The sequence below is a fragment of the Serinus canaria genome, chromosome 18 (genome assembly GCF_022539315.1).
Source record: "Serinus canaria isolate serCan28SL12 chromosome 18, serCan2020, whole genome shotgun sequence".
NCBI lineage: Eukaryota > Metazoa > Chordata > Aves > Passeriformes > Fringillidae > Serinus > Serinus canaria.
In genome coordinates this window covers 7,630,225-7,655,745 of record NC_066331.1, presented here as the reverse complement: position 1 = coordinate 7,655,745, position 25,521 = coordinate 7,630,225, and the positions used below count along the sequence as shown (strand labels likewise).

The window sequence follows — 25,521 nt, the reverse complement described above, 5'->3', positions numbered from 1 at the left end:
ACAAAATAACCCATTCCTCCCCTCCCTCTGGAAAGGAAGTTATTCATTCTGTACCATGACAACCCCCTTGATAACAGGAAAATCAGACCCTCCAGTCCTAAAATACCACAAGACAAAACAATTATGTCTTGGATTAAAAAAACCCACTTACTAATTACCGGTGTTTCACCAAGCTGTCTAGAGGGATTTCATACAGCTCCCCAAGGTCTAATAAAAACATTTCAAAAGCTATTTCTTAAGCTAATAGAGCTCTCAAGCTCCCTGGGCACAGAGTGTTCCTAATGATTTCACTGCAGTTTATCAGTTCCCAGTTTTGTCCAACAACAGTCAGTCTAATACAATGAGCTCATTTCACACTTCTGAAAATGTAAAACTTCTTGTAATAATGCAGAGCTAGGTACAGCTTTGATTTTGGTTAAAAAACACAGTCATGTAAATAACTTCATCCCTTAAATACCTGACACACAGAAAAGATGGTATTAAATCAGACAGACAGGAGAGTTAAGGAATTGGGATCAGTAAAACAAATAAGAGGAAAATGGGTGTTATCCCCACTAATGAACTTGTTGAATTTAGATTTCAAAACCACTGTGGCTGGAGAATACAAGAGAGCTCTTATTTTTTTCTTTCACAGTCTCTGATGTTTCTCTGCCTCTCTTTGGCTTTTGGTTTTTTTCCCACATGGGGTAGCAGTGAAGCAAGTAATTCTTTAGCCTGCTTTCCCTTCATTTTTGCTACTATCAGAACCTCATTGGCTTTGATGAAGAGTTAGGATTTTGCAAGATGTCCCAATGCAGAAGAAAGCTTAGATTAAGTAAATCTGGGAGAGCATCATGAAACAAGTCTTGAAAAGTGGTAAAATATCCACTCTGTCCTTTTAGATGATTTCAACTACTCTGACAACAGCTGGGCTGCAGCACCAAGAGGGAGAGGGTGGGGAACAAAACAAGCAGCAGCTGCACAAAGTATGCAATGGTGGGGCTGGAACAGAAAAGGTCTCTTCATTCTCCCTTTAGAACAATTAAAATACTTCAGTTCATTACCAGTGTTCAAACCTACTTTGAAGGCTGTGTTTCTATGGTGACAGTGGTGTAAGGCACTAAAACAGTGTCAGCTTTTTTCCCCTTGTGCATATTTTTAAACCATTTTTGCAGCATGACTGTCCCAAGTTCATAAAGCTGCTGTGTAAGGCAGAGAAGTGCAGCCAGGGAAGGGGTCACACACACTCCCTGCTCCAGACCCCATCTGTGCACAGCTGCCTGGGTCTGACTGAAGAACAGCAATCACTCCTGGGCTCAGAGATGTGTGCACAATAGCAGGGACAGAGCATTGCTGTTCTAACACAATAGTCAGCACTGGGGGAGAAAATGCTTCACAGCTCCGAGACAAAGGGAGGATGAGTCCTATTCACATAGAATAAGAAGTTTCTTTTGCTCTGTGGGTATGACAAAGAAGTTTTATTGCTTTTACAAGGCTCTTGTTCTGGACAGAAGGCTGTACATTTCAGTTGTTCACGAGTATCTCAGTCCTCTCCCTGAAAAAAATTTCAGCATTCTTCATAATTAATCCCTATTTTAACTGCACTGACTGTAGTTGAAGTCAGAAAAAGAAAACATTTCTAGAATAAGCAGAATTTAGAAGCATTTCTCATTTTCAGATTGCTTTGTTTATATTGTTTGAGGACCTTATTCTACAATTACTTTATAGAAAGGAGAGCAAGGGCAGTAGGTATCTAATAGGGAGGTCTCTATTTTTCTCACTTTTTTCAAAGTCTTTTTTACCTTCGGATGACAACTTTTCCCCATCTGAACAGCCCCCTTTATGCCAAAGCCTTTGCAAGTCTCCTTCATTGCACATATTGACACTTTTCTCATCTCAGTCCTCCAAACACTTCATGCTTGTCCTGTGAACACTTGCAATTCAGAGCATTACCTGCCCCTGAACTGTGAACAAAAAAAAAAAGCCCAAGAAGAATATGTTGTTTTAAATGGCAGGACTGAATTGAATGTGTTCAATTTGGAAGAGAATGAAATAATTATCTGCCAAAAGTTGGCAAGCTGAATGCTCACAGAAAAGTACTTGAAGGTTTCCAAGAGATTAACAGCAACTCAGGATACTTTCTCCCTGAAGAACATACACACAGCAAACTGTTCACAGTCAAATTTACTGAGATTTTATTTATGTCCCACTGCCAATATATTCCTGTAATGCACCATTTCTCAGCACAGCCTGGTTGGAATAAAAGGTGATCAGAGCAAACCATGGCCACGTTAAAAGACTCCATCTGATTCAAGCACAGCTGTGCCTTCACGAGGGACAAACTGCACTTTCACAGTGCAGAGTGGGCAGGAAAAAGCTGCTAAAGGCTACAGGACACTGACAGATCTTTCACCACGAACCAGCACAGCCCAGGAAGAAAACCTGTAATTTATGGTACAACACAGCAAGAGCCACGTGAGTGAGAGCAGCACATGCATGGCCAAGATTGTAGCTATTCAAGGAGCACGAGAAAATTAAAGAAAGATCAAACACTGCTTTTATTTTCCAAGAGAACTGAAGGGATTTTGCTGCATTATTGAAGTGTTTTGAACCAGAAATTTTGTCTCAAATCCAGCTTTGCAGACAGGAAATAACTGAACTGCATTATGCAGTGTTCCTCCAGCAGGCTGATAAAGCAGAATTTATTATAAAATATTGCTCCTTCCTTGTATGACAGCATTGTGGTGAAACCTGGATAGATAGGTCTCTCTTCACAAATAAAATCAGATATTCCACACCTTTGTCTCAGTGTTTCAATTTCACTGTACAGATACTATCAAAGACAATTAGTTCCTCAAAAGAGAAGCAGCCACAGAAAATCCTGAGGAGTGAAGTGCTGCTGCTGTAGCACTAAATGCACCCAGGAATGGCGTTCCAAGAACATTACACTGTTACTGTCACATTTAGCACACAGGGTGTGTGGAGACTGACACAGAGCCCAAGTCAAAAGCACAGCTGTGCTTGTCCCCAAAACTCTGCAGCTGCTGCTGGGCTTGACATGAAGTCACAACACCTCTGTGGCTGAGACACGTGTGTACAGATCTTACAAAAAGGGATTTTGAGCCTGCAATTCTGCAGCTCCTCAATAATGTACTTTTACATTTCCCACCAGCCTCTGGAACATTTGTGTACTCTGATCCATTAGAAGCTGCATTGTGCATCAAGAAAAACACAGTCTGGTGAAGCAGCTTGAACCACAAATTTAACTTTTTTAATGCATGTTAACAGCAAGAGCACTGACAAGCATAATTTCAACCAAAATAGCACTGTAATAAAGCTGCTTTTCCAACTGCTTCCCTTAGCAACTCATGCTCAGAGTAGAGTCAAAATAACAGGATTTATTCCACTTTTATCCTTGCTAGTATTTCAGCTGAGTTTGAAGACATGAAAGCAATTCAGAAGTCAGACTATTTAAAACCCATTGCAGTCATTGTTCATAGCCAAGGGAATTGTACATGCTGCCACAGCCCTTAGATTTTGGAATTCTAGTATCAGGATTAACAAGTTCCTTTCAAAATACCACCTTGAAAGCAGCACTTAGGTATGACCCCCTCAACCCAGTTTTCAAAGATTTCTGGCTTTTTCCTTCTCAAACTATGCCTAGGGCTAATAAAATACCTTGATAATAAGCATGTGCTCAGTCCTCAGTAGGGAGAGTCAGTCACTCATGCAAATAAATTACTCAGCTTCTCTGGCCAGATTAACATGTTCCCAGTCTCCTGCCTTCCAGGACAGGGATTATTTAGTATTTCCATTAAATGGCTCAAAACTAACTTGTACACTTTAAAGAGGAAAAAAAAAATATTCCAAGTTATGCTATGCTGTTCTAGTAGGTGAATCCTACAAACAGAAATTCTAACCTGGTGAAATACAGAGGAATTTCAATTACCATTTAGGAAAATAAGCATATTGAGTGCTTTAACAGCTTAATGACATGAATCAAGCTGTTAAGATGTTTTATTTCTTTTTGATGCTTTCTGTCCAAAATTACTGGCCAAGCAATATTCCAAGAGCAGCACCACATTTTCCAAGGGCACCTCAAGAGAAGCCATGAACAGATTCATCCTGGCAGTCCAATCTCATCTGCAGCACTCAGTGCTAATTTTAATTTCTGCCTGCGGAGCCTGAGCATGTGTGCATACCAATGTGCAAGTGCATACCCAAAGTTCACTGTGCTCCCCTATCCACTTGCAGTGTGTGGGCTTTCTGAATTATTCACAAACACAAGAAACAAGAAGGGTCACTCAAGCACGATGCTGCCCTGGCTTCACAGGCTGCATTCCAGGAGCCTGAGGATTCCTGCAGAGCACTGTATCCCTTCCCCCATCTTGCAGATCAATAAGAAAAGCAGTGACCCACGGCAGGGCAACCAAGAGCTTTCAAATTCTTGGCAGCTGAACTTGAAAAGAAACAATTCTGGATGAATTCACACAGATCAGCAAATAACTTTTCATGCCCTGTATTCTGCTGTTCAGAGCTCTCCATCACTCCCTTCACAATCCATACATATGTATAAAAATCATGACACTTGTTCAAAGCAGCATAAAAATGGTGAGACTTGAACAAAGCAGTGTGATCTCAGTGCCAGTGGCTCTGAGGGATGGCAGCTCAGATGGGAGTGATCAGCTCGGGGGCGTGCATGCAGCAGATGGTTACAGTGGATACACCTCAAGGAGCTCCAGAAATAGGGGTTTTGGTAAGGTAACACTCCCAGGCACCGGGAAGAGGGAACGTGAAGCAAACTGCACGTTGGGGAAGCACAACCATGTTTAACACAAAGGTAGGCAGCTCTCTGGGGAGAGACTCTCCTGTGAAGCCAGTTCTGCAAGGACAAGTCCTCCAAGTGTCACTGATACATTTTATAAAAATCCTTTCACTAAGATTTTTCTGCTGAGAAGCCTCAGAAAAGAAATGTAAACAATAACTCTCTGATAGCTGTGGAATGTGGTCTGGAGGTTGCTTACCAACAGGTGCATCTTTGATTGGTTCCATGTGGATTGTTTTTACTTGATGACCAATCCTGGTCCAGCTGTGTCAGACTCTCTGGTCAGTCACAAGATTTTATTATTCATTGATTTCTAGCCTTCTCCTTTCTTTTTTTTAGTATACTTTTAGTATCATTTTCTTTTAATATAATGGAATATCATAAAATAATAAATCAGCCTTCTGAAACATGGAGTCAAGATTCTCATCTCTTCCCTCATCCTGGGGACCCTCAAACACCATCACACTCCAAGGCCACGTTCAGGGTCCCAGGCAGGTCCTGCTCCCCTTGGCTTGGTGCAGGGACCCTCCCCTCAGAGCAGCTCTCCACAGCAGCCCTGGCTCAGGAGGCTTAAGTGTTTTTTCTCTCCGCTGTGTTTTCACCTCATTAAATGTTCTCATTTACAAAGAGAGGAGTTATTCTCTTATTGCTGGGAAACAAAGGCTGCTTGGCAAGCACTCAGTTCTAGAACTGTCTGTGGAAAAGATGGAGAGGGCTTTAGTTACACCGACCACAGCTGAGGCTTGTGGGGACTACAGAAACCCAGCAGGGTCAGACCTGGCCGTGAATGGTTGGGTATCATCTAAACAAAAATTTTCTTCATGTGCCATTTCTGGTCCTCAACAAATATGAGGTTGCTTAACAGTCCTTTGACTTCTCTGTAAATCTTAGCACAGTCTATGCCATCAAGATATGACTAGTCAGAGTGTAAAGAACACTATGACTTACTTTAAAAGGGAAAAAAAAAGAATTTAAGCCTTCCATTGCAATTTCTGCTTTTTAAAAGTGTTTAAAAGTGTTCAAATAGAACTAAAACAAATACACTACAGCTTTTCCAGCAAGATTCACCAATGGTGAACCTGCTGGCTATCAGAGCAAGATCAACAAACAAAATGTTTGCTTAACAATTTATCACTGAACTGCAGTAAGTAATTAGAAAGTACATCAGGAAATACCTTGTGTGGAAGCAATTTGAATTAAAAATTATAACTCTTCACCTGAAGGAGAGCTACTGCAGAGATTTTAAGGATTAAGACAAATGAAGCAAGCAGCAAGCATTGATTAAAAAGGAAGGCTCTGTTTCCTCTTGGTTTGTTAAAAGAGAAACCAAATCCCAATACCCCACATTCAAATATACCTTTGTTTAAATACATTCATTTTACAACAGGAAAAAGCTCTTCTACTCCATGCAGAGCAGAATTTCACAGAAGAGAGGAAAATCCTGCCTTTCCAAGCAGAGCTGTCCTTGGGCAGGGTGTGAGGAGCAGAGAGCTGGCTCTGCAGGCAGCTCTGCAGGCACAGCTGCTCCGTGTGCTGGGATGTGTTCCAAAGGATTCCCAAAATGAGAGCTGACATTCTCCTGGCAAATGAGAGTGGACCCTTACTCTAAGCTACAGGAGAAAGGAGAATTGTGCAAATTTTTTTCTCCCCATCACACTTTCTTACAACTGCATGCTGACCTTATTTTACTTTGTCCCTCTTGTATCCTCCCTCCATTACAGACCAAAAAAGTCCATTTTACCCTGGAATGGCACAAGTCATTCAAAAACACAATAGATTGTCTTCACCCTCTGTTCTGTTTCCTGGTACAATGAAATTTGGCCACCTCAGTATTAATGATGCCTATTAAGTGTACCCAAGATAAAATAAATAACCCTTCTGTAAGTTACACCGAAAAATCAATAGGACAAGTCAATATCAGTAAGACAAACATTCTGCTCCTTTAGAGGCTAAAGAGTTCCTGTTTACTGCACAAGTGTAAGAAGTGACCTGGAACTTTCTAATTAAATGATCTTTAGTGCATTAAGAGTGTAAGTTTACAGCTCTGTTCATATCCAGTCTTCCAAAGCAAAGCATTCACAAGTAATTGGCAAAATGGCCCAGCTCCTTCTCCTTTGCAGAGTACATTCCTACCTTAAAGTTCATAAACAATGGAGTTAGTCTAAAATTTTCATAAAGGAGTAAAGGAGTCTGTAAAAGTTTATGTAATTATGAATCAAATCCTTGGACTACAATTACAATGGCTTTTTTGGTTTTGAAATTCTGGGGTTTGTTTTTTTTTTTTTAATACACCACGCAAACACATTATTATAGAAATCAGACAAGTACTAACAAGAATCTACTTTGCACAGATGTTGTTCATGAGTTGTAATTGAAGGTTAATTATTTCTCAAACAGTAAGAGAAGCAATCTTTGAAAACAACCTTGGATGTTCTCCAAGGCAGAGATCAGAGCTTTCAGGTTGAGTATCTGGGAAGAGAAATTGTCAGTGGTTCAAAAACTTACTGCAGCATGATATTCAGATTCTTCAAATGCTGTATTTATGACACTGCACTGAAGTGGTGCTCAAATTTACAGCCCAGGTTTGCATCTCTTCTTCTCAGAAGATCCAGGAGAGACTTCCCACACTGAATGAGTCCTGACCTCCCAGACATTACAGAACCCTGCACAGTCTCTAGGCACTCCCTGGGCTTCCAACACCCACAGATGTTAAATAACCCATGCTCTAAGCTGCTCTTACACCCAACAAACACTGAAGGTCATTGCAAAACCTTTTCATTAACACCACCAGGGCTTCCTTGGGCCTTGTTCAATCATGAAGTGCTACAAGGACTTGTTCTTTTCAGTATCCTTGTCTCAAGAAAGCATCTGAAAGAACAACTGGCTTGGCAGCCAGCAAATTGAGCTTCCTCAGCTCACCTCTCCTTCTGTGGAATGGAAATGAAATTGCTGAGAAATTCTCCATGAAAGCAGGAGTTGAGGAAAATGAGGTGAATAATATTTCTTTTCCTGGCATTTACCAAAGCCATTAATTCTTGCCCTCAACAGCTCCTCTGGCACTCAAGAGTTCTGCATGGGAGAAAAGGTTTTATTAAGTGTACAGAAAAGCATTATCTCTACTTGTCCTTGTCTTCTCTTGGTGCCTACACTTGTTTAAGGGGTTCTCTTGATTTAGTCAGGTTTCACTGGAAAGGATTTCAGGCTCTACACTGCTATGAACAACCCACTTGTGCCTTGTGAATGTCCACAAAGAAAGAGGAAGAAAGGATGAGCAGATTTATTCCAATACATTTAAATTCACCCCTAGCTTAACTATATAAAGCCTCAGATTTTATTACTTCCTATAAAAAGAAGAGGGTAAGGCTGCTCTGTCCATTTTTACATATTAGAAGCTGTATTAGAAGCCCACAGTACTTTCAAGTTAAGTAAATACCAGTTAAGTTTCTTGCACATTTCAAATAGACTCTACCTGTTAAAGTGATCTTGTCTTCACTGGATATCACCACTGAACAAACATTATCTATTTGTTCTACCAAACAGGTTAACAGCCCTACCCACATGCCAAGCAGACAATTTGCTGCTCAAATCCTAAAAAAACACAGCAAGAATCCTCCCAGCTTCACATCCATTCTGCAAATTCCTGAAAACAATGAGGACATTGCCCATAACCATTCCTAAACAACCCAGTATACAGACTGAACTCAAATTCAATAACTGCTTTGTGATCTTGCATGAAGGGCTTTGATTCAGTAAATTAAAAATCTCTATGGAGACAGGAAACAGCACAGAAGTTCTTGTGCTTTGGCTCCACTAAGTTACTCTGAGGCCATAAAAATGTAGAGACAATTTTTTCTCGGTTCCTGGCTTCAAACAGCACTTACCACCACTCATCCAGAACACCAGGGATGTGCATGGGGAAGCAAAACAACCTTTCAGAACAGAGCCAGAACAGAGTTTTATCTCCACACAGCTCTGCAGACACAATCTAGGCTACTTCACACCTATTTAATCTCTTCCAAGTCTTCTGCAGTGCAAAAGGAACAGCTTCATGTTAAATTTCAGGCAAAACCACAGCTGATATACACAGCCCATCACAAAAATCATGACATATCACTGAAATGGTGTTATAAAGGAAACTGCAGCTCACAGAGGGCTGCTTACACATCACACACCACCCTGGATTTCTGATAGCAGGACCTTTCATGTGTTAATCTGCTACAAAGCACTTCCAAGTGAAAGTAACTGCACCAACACACAATTACTGGCATTTCTGTTCCTCTCTGTGGTTCAGGCATTTCCATGGTTACAGTGTTGATCACTTACTGGCTTTTATTACATTCCAAATCCAGACCAAATGCATAGTTTGGCATTTTAAATAGCTCTAAATGCTACCCTGCAGGCCAGTTCATGTAACCTGGCTTTGAGGTGGAATGCACTTGGAATCATAAACTCATTCTGGCTGGAAAAGACTTTCAGACCACTGAGCCCCAACCATTAACCCAGCACTGCCCAGTCCACCCCTGAAAATACCACACTGCTCAGTACACCCTCCAGGTCATTGCAAAATGTCACTGAAACTGGACAGCTCTCCAAGGAAACTCAGCACAGCATCCACACCATGTTCCCAAAATTGGGTATCCATTGTAGTTTGTCTTGCTTGTGTTTAAACTTCTTTCCTTTGAGGTCATCACACAGAGAAAGCATCAGGAGTCCTACTGAAACCAAAACATTCTTACATCACAAAACATGACCCCAAACCATGAGGACTTTGGGACATTATCTCAGCTGTCAATCACAGGACACAGCAACAAATTCACCTCTGGTAGCTGTTGTACAGAATGTTTTGGAGAAATTCAGGCTAAGAATCAACTAGATGGGATTATGCATATTAGTATCACCTTCAGGAACAGGATTTAGAACTGATTTTCTACTGCTAAATTACAGCAGACATCAAACCCTGCCTACTATCAAAAAGATAGTGACAATTTCAGGGGGAAAAAAAGCACATTTCCTTGTAGTGATTGAAAAAGTTTACACACACTTCAGAGTTTTGGATTATATTCTTTGCAAAGTAAATGTGAAGCAAAGAAGTACTTGTTTTTCTACCAGCACACAAACCAGAAATCAAGAGGATTTCAGAGTCAGCTTATTGAAAAAAATGCTCCATTTAGACAGTACCTGCAACTAAATATAGTAAAACTCTCAGCCTGTCCAAGGAAATACTTGACAACATATGTTCATTAACCATTCTTGACAAATCTGAGTTATACTAAAAAAAGCATTGATTCACTTAAGACTGCCCAAAACCAAAAGCAAGGAAGGGACTAGAAGTAAAGGCAAAATGCAGGAGCAAAAAAAGGAGTTTCTGGGGGACAGGAAGGTCTGCAGCAAACTTCCTCTGTATGGCAGCATAAATGTGTTGGCTAAAGAATCTCAGCCTCAGTGTTCAGGGATTTCAAGCATGCCTGAAGTTATTTTAATACTTTAATATTTCATTAAAATAATTTAGGCCTTATAAATAAAGCAGGAGATTCAGAAGAGGTTCTGTTCTAGGTAAGTGGAATTTTACTGGTAGTTCACTGTTCAGTTATTCAGCTGTGGTCACCAACTTAGCAGAGCAAGCAAAGAGCCTCTTTCTGCACCAGAAGGAAACAGCCAGACACAGAAACCTCAGTTCTCATCAGGGCTGGGACCAGTCAAGCCACCTATGCAGGCTCTTTCTACTCTATCCCCCTCAGTGCTCCCTTCCATTCAACATCTGGGCATTTTCATTTCATAAAAGTGCTCAGAGAAGTTTTACCAGCAAAATTACAAGGGCCTCATGTTGCATGGAATGACAGTGGAAGGGAACTGGCTCATGACTACTTGAAAACCACTCTGCTAAACACAGAGATTCCATCTTCTTCCAGATAAAAATTACACTTTTGATGATTTAATGCAATTTTATTTGAAGCTTTGATGACAAAAGGTACACCAATTCAGCAGGTACAACAAACTGGGGATAAAGGATGCAAGCTGAAGAAAAGGGTTAACATTCCATCTTCTATCTGTAAAAGATGATCTTCAATAACCAAAGACATGCCTCAACCTGACTTTAATTTGAAGAGTGGTTACTCTAAAACAGATCTGAGTCATCTGTGGTTTGCTTAAATAAATTTGCACAGGTGGAATTGTGTAATAATTGATTCTTGTATGGCAACCTTAAAGTCCATCTTCAGAAGACACCTTAATGTGAGGGCAGGACAGAGGAGAAAGTGGACAGGCTGTGCAGGAATGTGAGTTACACCTGCTTTGCCTTCCAGGCACACACAACAGAATCCTTCATCCTCCTCCTCCCTCTGGAAGTCCAGACAGCCCAAAGCGCCCAAGTGCCACTCCTCTGAAGAGTGAGCAAGACAAACTTCAACTGCAGCCTCTGCATAATCCTGAAACACAAACCCCTGAAATGAGAAGCTGGAATAGAGAAGTTGGGCGAGTACCACTCCTTCCTCAAGAAAAACAAAAGGTTAAGGACAGAAAACCTAACAACCATGCTGAATGCAAATAAAATCATTTTAATCTTCCTTTCCTTTGGAGTAAGCTGGGAAAGCCTGACCATTCAGGTTAGGCTGGCTTATGACTGAGAGACCAAGACCAAATTGCTGGTTAGAAAACAACTGACATTGCTCTGGTCTAGACTAAGGTGGAACACTGAGGACAAGACTTCATAGCTGGGCTGCTCTAAGCCGTTCAACACCCACAGCCCTTGCCTGGCCTCGTGGGGACCACAGCAATCCCAGATGGACTTGCAATGTCACTGTAACTTGTTTGTATCAAACACTTTGCAACAGGATTGTAAATTCAGAGAAAAATACCTGCCCTGCCCTTGTTCCAAGCAAGACAGATGGAAATCAGTCTGGCCCAGAAGCCACGTAGCTCCGGGCACAACACTTTGTCTGACAGAATGTGCCCTGCAATTAAAGTCAACTTCAGTAGTTCCTCCGAGAGGAAACTTGGCTTCTGACCCCAACTGCACAGGACACGACTGTTTTGGCTCAAGGTTAAAGCACTCTGGAGAAGAGGCTGACCTCCAAAAGAGCATCACAGCAAAGGCTGGCGACAGGCCAGGAAAGCTTCAATGCCTGGAGACCGACATGTGATTACTGAGGAATGTGAGCTATTCCCAAGCACTTCCTAATTCTCTGCAACACTGGCAATACACAGCCCTTTCCATAACACAGGAACGTATCTCCCTGTGAATTTTTTAAGAAACACACATAAGAGCAACTGTAAATCATTAAGCTTGTCCTACCGTTTCTCCTAATTACCATTCCTTGTCCTACAGCAGCTGAACAATCACAAGCACGCTCTGTTGCCGACAGGCATTTCACAGGCACAGGCTATTGCCACACTGAAAGCAGAATTTGGTGCTTGGCTTCCCCTTTCCTTTTCCAGTTAACAAAATTGCGTGTCTGGTTCCTCTGCAGTCAGTTTTTTACAATTCAGCTGCAATCTCACTGTGTCCACTGAGGATCTATTTTTAGAACAGTCAAATATTCCTTGCTGCTCTATTGTACCATGTTTAAGCCTCGCTTTTATGAGTCCTATAATTAGTATTCATCACTTGTTTGGTCTTAGAATCACAGACACTTTCAATAAGAAGGTCTGTTACAAAGTGTTTAACATCTGGAATATGTTAGGCTATTTCAAATAAAATTATTATTGCGCAGACAAAATCTAATTTATGAGTGGAGGAGGACAGGATGACTACAGCATTGCTACAGTGTGGGTGCAGAATTCCTCATTAAACCATTGCCTGAGAGGTTAAAGACTTGGAAAGCACAAGGAAAAAACTCTCCAGACTTGTCCCCCCCTCCATGAAGGTTCAGTAGAACAGGTTTGACTTCATTGCCTCAGACTTCACCCACCAGGTTTTCATTTGGCCCAGAGACAATTGCCCTCTAAGCACTGCACCAGTGATTTCCCTCTTCCAAGACTCAGTATAGTGAGCTTCAGCAGGAGAACACAAAATTCAAGATAAATAGCAAGGCCTTGGCTTGGCTTTTGGACCAGCAAAATATCAACTGCCAGGTAGAGAGCAGCCATATTCTGTTAAGCAAACCAATTAAAAAGTTTTAAGTACATAATTTTAAGTCTTGACTATTCACTAATGTCAATGGAATGTCATTAAAATGCAGCATGATAGGGTCTGGAGCCTGTACACTATTTATCTCAAGCTAGGAAGTGTAACAAAAAACCACCTTACATCCATGTCTGATGTATCAGGAGACACTCAAAAAGGTAAAAAAAATGATGGTGGAAAACCAAGAGTACAGAGCAGCAATTCCTCATGTGAAATCATAAACTACTGAACTTACTAAGAGCAGCCCCATGAAAATGAGTAATTTATGACCTGAGGGAGGTACCTGCCAGATCTGGGAAGGCAGGCAGCACAGAGAGCCTGAGCCAGGCTGGGCTGCCTCTGCTGACACAAGGAGCAGGAGGTGTGAGGCTGAGCAAGCTCTGCCAGGCTCCAGGGAAAGGATCCATCTCTTGACAGAGCGTGTCATGAAGCACCAGCTCCTGCTGGAGGGTGTCACCACAGAGTTCACTGGGCTCCAGAAAGGATTGGGAGCACAAGAAATCAAGCACATGAGATGTTATTCCTGACAACGGCACATTCTGGACCAGAAGGGCTGTCAAGACCCATTGCTGGAGGATGAGAGAATATCCTAAGAGAGTGTTACCATATGTTTATCTCATTCCTATCCTCTCCCCTGGAGGCAGATACTGCCCTTGGCCACTGCCTGAAAGGCAGCACCAGCTCGAGAGGCCTCATGGTGCAGTCCAGTTCTGTGCTTCTTATTAAGAGACAGAATAAAAATCCAAATTCATAGTACAGATATCACAATAACCAGGTAATACCAGTACAAGATCCATCACTGGCATGGTACAGCTTCTGCACCCCTGCATCTGCTCCCCAATAAAATACAAAAAGAAAACACCACCTAGCTTCAAAAGATAAGCCAATAATAATAATAATAATAAAACAGTCAAGAGTAATTTGATTCTTCTCTAAAAAGAAATTAAATGTCAGAGATTACAGACAATCAGTTCTTTGTTCTTCACCCTCCTTTAAAGCAAAGAAAGGCAAACAAAAGCATGAATTGGTTTAATCAACAGAAGAAACAAGTTCAACTGAAATTGCTTTAAATCCTGTTCATTACAACTTCCGTGGCTGCACCACACACACCATGAAACACTTCAAGAGAAATAAGTAATTTCATAGTGCCTTGAATTCAGTAATGAAGAACTTATCTACAAGCCAATGAATTGCACAGCAAAGACAGTTTAGCAAATTATACAGTATAATTTACACATTGAATGAAATAACCTGAAAAAACATCATCTGGAAAGGCTCCTGCTGCCTGGTATGCCTGAACTGGACCAAATGTCTGTGGCATTTGAATTTTACACTAAATGAAGGGACACAGTGCTCACAAGAAAGGAAGTGCTCTCATCAGGAAGCTGCTCCCTTCTGCTGTGGCATAAACAACTCTAAATGGCACGTTGCCACCCTGACCATCACCAGGGAAAGACTCATTTTCACCTAATGAGATCTATTATTGTCACAGAGATATGATCTAATACTACAGCAGCAGTGGGCACAGCAGAAAGTTATCAGACAAGCTGAGATGGTGAGGTTTGCAGTGCAGCTTTCAACTCCTGCACAAATTGATCTGCATGAATTCCAAAAAGCATCCATACTCAAGTTATGAGAGCATAAATACCAACAAAATGAAAGCAGCTGTAATTATCCAGTAATCCATAACCCCACAGATTTAGATATTTAACTTCATCAATCTGACCATGACAAAAACTTGAAACAGTAATTTAAGAGAGCCCAAACATGTGTAATTGAGAATGAAAACAGTTTAAGTAAAAACTCATTTTTAATGTGAAAGAGTAGCTTCTCTTTGCTCCCTCCCACAATCCCTCTGCTGTTGCTAGAGTTAAAGCTGGTAGCCCAGTGATATTTTTATTTTCAAATTTGCATATATATAGAACCCAAAACTAATTATAATAAAGTAAAACCCAAGAGAAATCCAAGACAGAAAATGCTCAAACGTGAAGTTTTATACCTGAGCACAAAGCAAGACAGGCAGCCAGTCCATTCACATGTGATTGTTCCAGCATACAACGGAGAAATTTTTAATTTTCATTTTTCTGAAGCAAGGACAGACCCCCCCTTTATGCCAAAGCAACTCACAGAATCCACAACTCCAAACCATTAAGTGCAATTTGCAAGTACTTTGCACTGCTAAATAATACCTGAAGACTGCTGAATCAGGTTTCTAATGGCCCCTCCATTTAGTGTTACAGCAAGCAGCTTCTGCATTTTTCAAACTGCAGATCCCTAATTATTTCCCAACGGAATTGAGGGCTCCCAGAGTGCAACCCCAGTGACAGATGCTCTGCTGACTCCTCTTTGCCGCAGCCAGCTGCCAGCAGCTCACCCACAGCACGGGGGGGATGAGCACCTGCTCCCACAGGGCTGCTCTGCAGCCCTAAGGGCACCCAGTGAGGAAATGGGGTTGACAAGGAATTTATCTTCCTTTTTTCCAGGACAGCTCTGGCCCAGCCAGTGTCCCTAGGCTGGCTTGCTGATCAACTCTGCCAGAAAGCAAGAGCCTGGTGCATCAGCTTAGCTACAATGGGAAACCACATTTGGGTGATATTTCTCTGACCCTTAGAAGAAAAAGGCCATCAACCACAAGCTGAAAAACTTTGTGAACTGGGCTGAAATCAGCACAACTTGAGCAAAAGCTGTGCAGAGAACAGCCAAGGACTTGAGAGCTGATGGCAAATTGTGATGGCTCATTGCTGGCTTGTGCTCTTTTGGCAGTGCTGTTGCAGGCTGCAGTGGAGCCCAGAGGATGCCAGGCTGTCCTCCCAGCCATGCTGCCACCAGCACCAGTGAGCCCTTGGCAGGGCTCTGATTCCACACACCACTGACTGGTGATGGCTGAAACCAGCTGCAGTTTGACTGTGAGAAAATCAAATTATTAAACTACCTGTAACAGGCCTTACTTAATATTTAACATGAGCTGCTAACCTGACCTGTCTTAACTCTATCACAAAAACGAAATAAAGTGTTAAATAATTCAGCTTAACATCCTAGTTCTTAATTTAGAATACATGCACAGTATTTTTAAACTACATGAAAAAACTGGAAGACAAATTCACTTGGGAGAAAAGGAAATAGACCATTTAAGACCAACCTGTAATTAATTTCAACTTGAGCTAATTAACAGTTTTCCTTGCATATTCTCAGAAGATTCATTTTACATTCAGAATGCAGGAGCTTAAAGGTTCCATCACTGGCCTCCCTCCAGGAACATACTGACTCCAAACCAAGTTCAAAGCAAAAAGCAGTCCTGGTTACAACAATTCTGGGTTCCAGATTCTGGACTCTGACTGAAAGTGATTTCTGGGAAGCCCTTGGGCAGCACAGACTGCCCAAGCAATATGAAAACACCTCATTCTGATCTCTAAGCAACCTCTGGTTTCTCACTGGACATGTTTTTTTAATCAATCCCAAAAAAATTCACTCTCTTTCCCACAAGGTTTTGAAGGCTTTTACACATGCTTCTTACTGTCTAACCCCACTTTAGCCCATGAGCACGAAGTTATACCTTCTCCCGACTGTAACTGTAGAACCCTGAGTGGTTACACATCCAGGACACTGCAGGATGTGTAACCACTTCTTTTCTGCCAGATTCCCACATATTTAGGGGTTTTAACTCAAAGGCAACATCACTTGGATGGACCAACAGATCCTGGAGCAGCACTTCACAGCAGAGCAAAAACATCTACCCGCAGGGGTGAGAAGCTTGGAGTGCTTTCAGAACAAAACACAAGAACTGTTTTGATACATATTTTCCTTTCTCTGACACCTTTCAGAGTGTGACAGTAGTGGTGGCTTAGCCTTTAAAGTGTAAAGGACTTGTTAAAAACTGACTCAAAGCTTTGGTGAACAAGAGAACTGCAGCTGTCAGCTACAGTCAGGTCATGTGTTTGCCCCCTCAAAAAAAAAAAAAAAAAACCAACCAGGAAACCAAGCATGGGAATAGCTAAGAGGTCAGGAAATAACACAAAATAACACATGAATTGCACTGTTAGCAGGCTGCTAAGTCAATATTTTCCCATAGTGCTTAAGTGAACTTGTTACCCACAGCTCATTCCAAACAAGTGGCCAAATGATCATTTCTTCTTACACCGTGTCTGACACAGGAACCACCACCATCGCCAGCCAGCAGTGAAACTGCAGGCATTTAATGTAAATTCAGAAATTCCACACAAGGCTCTGCTCCACCACAGCTTTACCAACACATTTCCAACAGCAAATAAGGCTGAGTTTTTAACATAGACAGGAAGCAAAGCAGATGAGACTCAGGGAGTTCTACAGCAGAAGGGAAAACAGCCCAGAGGTTTTGGGAGCAAACACTCAAATTTATTCCCTCCCTCAGGATTTAAGTATCAAGGACAAATTCTCAGCAAAGGACACTGCATCAGGGGAATAAAATACTCCTCTATATATTTAAAGCCTACTTTGTGCTTTCAAAAGCACTTGCAGAAGAGCTTCCTTTTCCTCACCAGCCTCTCAACCCCTCTTCATATGATGTGTGAAATGCATTTTTTCCAGGAAAACAAAATGAGACTGGAAGGAATAAAAATGGCAAGTATTTATGAGCAGGTGTGGCACTGAGCTTGGTACAGTTTGATTTTTTTTTAAATGACTTTTTAAAGTAATAACTTTTATACTGAAATAATAATGTGCTGCTGATCAGGAAGCTCATTACAACCTAGATGAAGGGATTATACTTTGATTTGTCAATCTGGAAAAACAGATAATTTTTTTTCTAATCTACTCTTATCACTGAAGTGCATTTATCCCATTTGCAATCTTATTACTTACCTGTAATTTAGAGATACTTTAATTCATGACATACACCTCAAGAACTATTTTTTAGATCTATAAAGCCAAAGAGAGTCAGCCTGATGTCCAAAAGCAGCAAATTTGAACCATTAAAATGATAATATAATCAAAGGCACTACACATTATACTTACTAGGAAAGATTCATGCATGAGATAGTTCAGATATTCCATCAGAACAGTGGCAAAATGAGAGATCCATTTTTTATAATTCACATTATTTCTGAAACTAAGTAATTTTGACTGTAAATAGGACATTTTCTAAATGGGCTGAAGAGCAATACATTTTCCACGGAGCTTTCAGAAACTTAAAAAGAAAAATCCCGCTGGTCAATGGTTCAATCCAATCTGTGCTTTTTCAAACATCTTATTTATTTTCCATTTGCATAAATTCCACCCTTGAAATGCCACTGCAAGTGATTATTCATTATTTAAATTTACTTTGGAAATTAAACTCAAGGGGAATTATCTAAAGTATGTCAGACTGAAAATGAGCTGTGGATCTCCAAAGTTAATTTGAGCCTCGTGTTTTTTAAGGAAGATTCAAGTTCTTAACTGCCTTTTAATATTAAGAACTACTTATTCAGCAAAGTCCCTGTATTACTTTAAATGTTAACCTCTTTAAACTAATATAAAAAAATTGAATCTGTAATCTTTAGAAGTTTTATAAATGCAGCTTCTCAGTTTTTCTCCAGTATATTAACCTTGGTAACTTGACAAGAGAGTCTAAGTAAACAGCCATTTTTCCACATTTCAGCTGCTTCCAGCATTACGTAAACTCTGAACAGGAGGAGAAGCAAAATTCTATTTGGTCTCCTGAACAGCTGTGCAAGCTGCTGCTCTGGGTGCTTTTTTAAATACATATCCACTAACACACAGAGATTCCAATAAGTTAATTATGACAGATATTCCACAGCGCAGCCAAAAATTACTATGTCAGCTTTGGAAACTATTTGGTGAAATCATCTGGCCTGGGTTAGGCGTGTCAGACTAAAGTGTGGTAATTTCTAGCCTGTGCTTCTAGAATCCTTTCAAGTTCAGAAATAGTTCCATTAAAAGATTTGCATCTTGAGCATTATCTGGAACCACACAACTTGCCAGTAGAAGGAAATCTTCAAGTGAAATAGCTTATATTATATTTCACACAGCTGGACTTTAATGCTGAAAGAAGGTAGGAAGCTTTGAAGCAATGGGTGTCCCAACTCTCTCAGAGCCTCAGCTCCTCACCAATCCCCAGCTGGGAGATAAGGGGTCATGCCTTAAGGATATTGTCATAGAGATACGTTAGGGTTCAGCACATGAGTTTTATATTTCAGTGGAGGAAGCATACAGAGAAACTTATTTTAAACACCAATTTAACTCAGGAAAAGAATTCTGACTCTTGTCTATTTTAGAATTCTTTATATCATAATTGCCTGGAAAACACTTTTGTTTTGACAATCATGGCTTTGATCAAAGCAAAATTAAACTCAGTTTTTTATCTTAATATAGAGCTGCAGTCACCCCTAGCAGAGAACAAAGTTCCCTGGGAGCACACTAGAGCTGCATGAATGGAATGCTGATTGTGCTCCATTCTCCTTCAAGTACCTCTTGGAAACCCAGGAAGGGGAAAGTGGGAAAAACGGAAATTTGCACTATAAATGACCCACTCTGCAAGTGGCATTCTCTCAGTGGCTTCCAGAACAGAAGAATTAATGCTGATTTCTCGATCTGAAGGCTAAATATTAGTTTGTCTTAGAGAGTTCCAATTTGCAATTGCAACATCTATCATCCAGGGAATCTTCCCAGGGCACATGGGATTCACTGACACTGGTGAAATTCATTACTGCTCCAGAAAAAAAATTACCCATGGAGTTACACAGAATGCCCAGGGAAGGGAGAACAACTGGCCAAATAAAATTTTTAGAAGTACTCAACACCTGAACACAAAGATGTGATCTCACTCAAGAGCCAGGCTTGAAACAGTGATTTCTGTTAAGAGAATTCAGCACACAGAACACTGCTGCCACACTGACCAAAGTTTTCTCCAGAGATTTTCTACTGACAGATGAGTATCTCTGGGTGTGGGTTTGAACCTCTATTTGAGGACACATGATCTCAAGGGCTGGGTGCAAATAAAAGAGAGGGTCAAAGGAAAATCAAACACAACACATAATGTTAAGTCATTTCTTGGGTGCTTTAAATTCAAGCCTGGTATATGCCAGGCTGCTCCTCGTTTCAGAAGAGCTGCTGGCACTGTTAAAATAACGTTATAGCACTTTTTTTTTCTTTTGTTGAGAATATGCAATGTAGTGCTTCCACTTTAGCAAGCACAGAATTTGACACAAGTATTCCTCCCAGAAACACTTCATCAACTTATGCAATCACTGTTCAACCAAGAGGAAACAGTAACAAAAAGCATCAAGCTTGCATATATTGTTTATACTCCTCACAGAATTTGGCTCATGGTCTCCTCCACACACTTCAGAAAATGCATGGACAGTTTTGATGGATCACCAGCAGGAGTTTTACAAGTTTTAAAAATCAGTAACAGCAGCAACATGGCAGGGGGAGGATGTTCATCCAGTGCTCACATTCTGAACAAGTACAAGTGATAACCCACTGTTCTGACACAGACTAAATAAATCACATGTATTATTGCTCAGCTAAACTTCCAGTCTCTGAAAGGATCCTGTCTGGCTGTTCCTTTTTATAAGCATTCTTCTCCTCTTAGTTCACTTTTAATTTTTAACTATTATTTTATCCTAGTTGCATACCTACTACAGTCTCTTGGTTTCTAAAGAAAAGCTTAAATGTAAGGGAAGACTTTATATTTGTTAAATATTATTCTTCAGATATTATCCCCAAGACACAGAACAGCTTGAAAACTCTCAGTTAATACTAATAGTCAGAAGTGTTTCTAATTACACCCAGCAAAGCATTGTGGACAATTCTGATAGCAGCATTTTGACTCAAAATATCCTTGGAGAAATAAGTCAGGAAGAATTTTTGCCTTCAATTCAGCAACAAGATAAAGATTTATCACTTTAGCGAACAGCCAGGGAACCTCATTTAAGAAACCAATTCTGGCTGATTGATCTAAGAGCCAGTATAACTTCACTGAAGTGAAGTTACAGACACCATCAAATTTCACTGAGAGAGACCACCTGAAGCCCAGCTGTCAGAGCTACTGAAGTCAGAAAAGACCTTCCACATATCACAGTTGGCTTCTTCACTGCTCAGCAAAATAACAGCTCTGCCTTGAAGTATCTGCAGGAGCAAGACCTACATGTGTAACACTGGAGGCAGCCTTAGGAGCAAGATAAAAAGAAATTTAAGTATTCCCTGTAGAGTGATCTAATCCTTTTTTGCCCTGTGACTGCAAAGGATCACTTCTGTGAGGAACCCTGCACTCCAAACCACGTGATCTATCTAAATATTTACACTATGAGCACTGTTAAAACTCTCCTCTGAAGCCATTAAACATAGTATTTTCAGCAAGTCAAACAATTATTATTTAGATTACGGTTCACTTTTAACTGTTTTTATTGGGGAAAAGCTCCTTAATTGCTCTCTGTAACTCATAAGAGCCCACAGCTGTGGTTTCAACTGAATATACTTTAAAATGTCAAATACCTACTTCTGCTCTGTTTTCTAAAAGGAAAGAAAAGGGAGGGAGAAGATGAGAGAGAGAAAAAAAAGGGAACCTAATTAAATTTCTTTCTTTTCATTACTATTTGTACCACCATCACACCAATTAGCAACACGCACCCAAAAGGCTTTTTGTTCATCTCTCTGGCCTCCCTACCAAGTTTTTTCTTCCCTTCCCTCAGAATGTTTCCCATGTCCTTTCTTCCTTTTCATTCAGGCATATCCTTGCTTTCGTGGCTGGCTCTGTGCTCTTTAATCCTATAAACTCTACACTGATGAAGACACAACCATAACAATGTTTTAATCAGTGTACATGACATTTCCTCCTGTTCTAGAAGAGTCTGCCCCCAGAAATCAACTCCCAGCACACTTCAATCCTGCTTTTGCTCTAACTTCCAAATCCATCTGTAAGCACTGTCTAAACTTTGGCAGAAAAGGAGAGCATTATGGTAAGAAAATACTCTAGGCAGAGAAGAAACCATTGAAACACACAGCTCTCATATTTTGCATTTTGTTTTCAGCTTAGAATGTTCTACAGTATCTATCAAAGAAAGCTCAGCAAGCACTCAGCAACACAAGGAACTGTCAAGAAGGAAATTGCAGCAAAAATTAATACTTACAGCCATAATTAACTCAAAAGGGTGTTTATACACCCGTACGGGGGACTGGTACTTCTGCACCATGGCTGCAGTTTAGTGAGATCAACTCAAACCTGAAAAAGAAATTTTTAAAACCATCTGTCAGACGTAGGAAGCCATTTTCAATTTTCTCTTACAATTAGTCTGTGCGTGGTACCACGCTAGCAGTTCCACAGGAAATCCTTCACAATTCCCTGACAACCTTTTTTAAGGCCCAACAGGAGCCCTGAAAAGCTCTCTCTATATATACATATATATTTCTGTCAGAAATGACTTATCATTTCTTCCAAAGACAAGATAAAATTAGCACATTTTTAGTCCACTTTTAGTAACAAATCTTCAACATATTTTATGACTCTTTGTCAGGATGGTGACATTTCCTGTGCTGCTGCTGAGAACCAAACACTGACACATCCCAGCGACAGGCAGAGAAGCTTTTCCCAGTCCTCCAGCATGGTATGTGGGCTGCCCTGCTCAGAGCAGGGACTGGGAAAAAAAAACAATAAAGAAATACAGAAAGCACAAAAAGAGGTTAAAAAAATAAGTGTTAAAAGCGCTTGTTTGCAGAAAGAAAGAAAGAAAATAGATTACAAAAGCCCACTGATGGATCAAGAGCATTCCTTGATCATCTCAAAAAAAATTGAAACTTTTGAGGAAAACTTTATGAGATAGCTGGGGGAAAAAACTTCGAGAAAAGTTCCACTATGCAGCCAGAAAAGATTCACTGGCAACACGGAGAGGAATTACTCCAAAGGCTTCGTGCCTGCTCTACCCAGCAAAGTGCTTGACCCGAACTCTCTCGACTGCAATTACGTTTATTGAAAAATCCTGGCAGTAGCACTCACATATGAATCGCGGGCTGCGAGCCAGCCTCATTTTAGCGAGAAATGGGTTCGCTACAGCAAGTTCGCTTCGCTTTCCTGTCCGGAAGGCGCTGCGGGAGCGCTCCCGACCCCGAGCTGGGGCAGCGCGGCTCGGCGGCTCCCCGGCCCCGGCCGGAGCCAAGAACAACCCCCCGAGCCACAGGAAAGTTCTCCGGCATCCCAGCCCCGAGAAGAATTTACCCATGACTACCCCGCAATTTTTCTTTAAAAAAAAAAACAACACCTGAATCAGCACAAACAGCCGCAAACCCTCTCTAATCCCCGGACAAAAAGAGTTATTACACAACAAAGAAACTCCGCGTTCCTCCCGCCGCGGCCGAACCGGGACACCCCGGGAGGAGACGGGACAGGGGGACCCCGGTGACAGCCCTCAGCTCTCCCGGAGGGATCCGGGACACCTGTGACAGCCCCGCAGCGACCGGGACAGCCCGAGAGAAGAAGGGACACCGGTGACAGCTCCGCACTGCCCCGGAGGGCTCCGGGACAGCCCGGGAGGGGACGGGATGGAGGGACACTGGTGGCAGCCCCGCGACAATCCGGGAGGGGACGGGACACCGGTGACAGCCCCGCGCTGCTTCGGAGAGCTTCGGGACACTCCGGGAGGGACGGGACGGGACGCCTGTGACAGCCCCGCGCTGCCCCGGAGGGACCCGGCCAGAGCCGCCTGACCGGGGCGGCAGGAGCGCAGCGGCCGCGGCGCCGCCGTGACCCGCCCGACGACCACGACCCCCGCCCCACCACCACCGCCATCACCATCATTACCACCCGTACCACTACCATCATTACCGCCACCGCTCCCCGTCCACTACGGGCAGCGCCGACCACTCCTCGGGGCTCCCAGCAGCCAGCGCTGAGAGGAGCCGGCGGGGAGAGAACGGACAATGGGAAAGTTGCCGCGGGGCAGGGCGGCGGGGCTGGGGGACGCGGGTCGCGGGCGGGGGCCCCGGGAGGCTCGGCGCCGTGCTTACCGCTCGGAGCCGGCCGCGCTCTTCCCTCATGCCGCCGGGGCAGCGCCGTCCTGCGCGGGAGGGGCGCGCGCGCCGCCGCCCGTCGTTCGCGGTGCCGGGCGGGGGCGGGCCCGGCGCCTGCGCGCTGCCGGGGGCGGGGACGGGCGGCGCGCATGCGCGGTGGGCAGCGCGGCGTGGTCGGCGACCGTGAGGGACGAATGGTGCGGGTGGGAAGGGTTCGTACAAGTCCTAGAGTTTCAGCCCTGCCGTGGGTGTAAGGGACAGCTTGGACTAGAGCAGACTGCTTCCAGTGCTGTTCGGCTTGGCCTTGAGCACTCCCAGAGTCACAGCTGCTCCGTTCCACAACTTCACCCCCCTCACAGAGAAGAATTTCTTCTGAATCTCTAATCACAGAATCACAGGATCAGTTAGGATGGAAAAGACCTTTGAGATCACCGAGTCCAACCTATGACTTAACACCACCTTGCCAATTACACCATGGCACTAAGTGCCTCTTCCAGTCCTTTCCTGAACACCTTCAGCAATGGTGACTGAACAAATCTAAACCTCCTCTCTGTCCGTGTGAGGCCATTCCCCCTTGTCCTGTCACCACCTGCCCTGCTAAATACTCTTCCCCCCATCTTTCTTGCAGGCTCCCTTCAGGAACAGCAGGAGGCTGAGTCACGGCCGGTTTGGGTTGGATATGAGTTTTTCACCCAGAGGGTGGCTGGGCACTGAACAGGCTCCTCAGGGAGAGCATAGCACCTTGGTCACAGCTCTGAGGCTGTCTGAGCTCAAGGAGCATTTAGACAGTGCTCTCACATGCTGGAATTCTTGGGGTGTCCTGTGCAGGGCCAGGAGTTGGACTCAATAATCCTGATGGGTCCCTTCCACCTCAGCAGATTCTGTGATTCTGTTATTCTATGCTGGAAGGCTACAGTTCGCTCATCCTGAAGTCTTCTCCAGGCTGAACAGTCCCAATTCTCCCAGCCTTTCCTCATATCAGAACTTCTCAAACCCTCCAGTCATTGTGCTCCAATCATCCAAGGTCCACGTCCTGTGCAGGAGCCCCAGAGTGTTCCAGGTGAGGTCTCACCTGAGAGAAGCAGAGGGGCAGAGTGCCCCTCAAACACAGAGACACAGACACACACCGTGGCTGCAGGAGGGCATGGACGGTGGGACATGGCACCTCCTGCAGGTACCTCCCCTGCCCTCAGCCCCGTGGGCATCCTGTGGTCCCACACCCCTCGTGGCTCCCTCGGGCAGGGCTCTGGGGGGTTCTAGGTGGGTTTCAGGCACCATCAGGGGCAAGGTCAGCTTAGGGTGATGGCACGGTGCTCCAGGGCCATGGGGCAGTGGGAGTGCTGGGACCCACCTCAGTCGCTGCTGGAGCATCTTTCCGCCTCTTCCCTGTCTCTGTAATCAGCCAGCATTCACCCAGCCCAGGGTATTTGCAGTCTGGGACACCTCAAAGAGCTCAGTCTCACACCATGAGCGGTTTAGCTGTGATGTATTGAAAGCAAGAAGTACAATTGTGCTTTTTACAGTACCAGAGTATCACAAATGGTGTTAAAATAAGCACTTGAAAGTTAGGAACTCATGTCTCTGCTCCCTTCAGCAGCACTACTGAGACATGTTGTTT

The 25,521-nt window shown here is 42.8% G+C and overlaps 1 protein-coding gene across 1 annotated transcript in view; it reads right to left on the bottom strand.

Annotated features, from left to right (window-relative positions):
- Window positions 1-24,017, bottom strand: part of SEC14L1 (SEC14 like lipid binding 1) — a 44,304-nt gene extending 20,287 nt beyond the window's left edge. The window contains exons 1-2 of the mRNA XM_030232273.2: window positions 23,901-24,017; window positions 22,031-22,122 (exon numbers count right to left, since the gene is read on the bottom strand). Of these exons, the coding sequence (XP_030088133.1) occupies window positions 22,031-22,093 (63 nt within the window). The 5' untranslated portion in view covers window positions 22,094-22,122; window positions 23,901-24,017. The remainder of the gene's footprint in view (window positions 1-22,030; window positions 22,123-23,900) is intronic.
- Window positions 24,018-25,521: the final 1,504 nt, after the last annotated feature.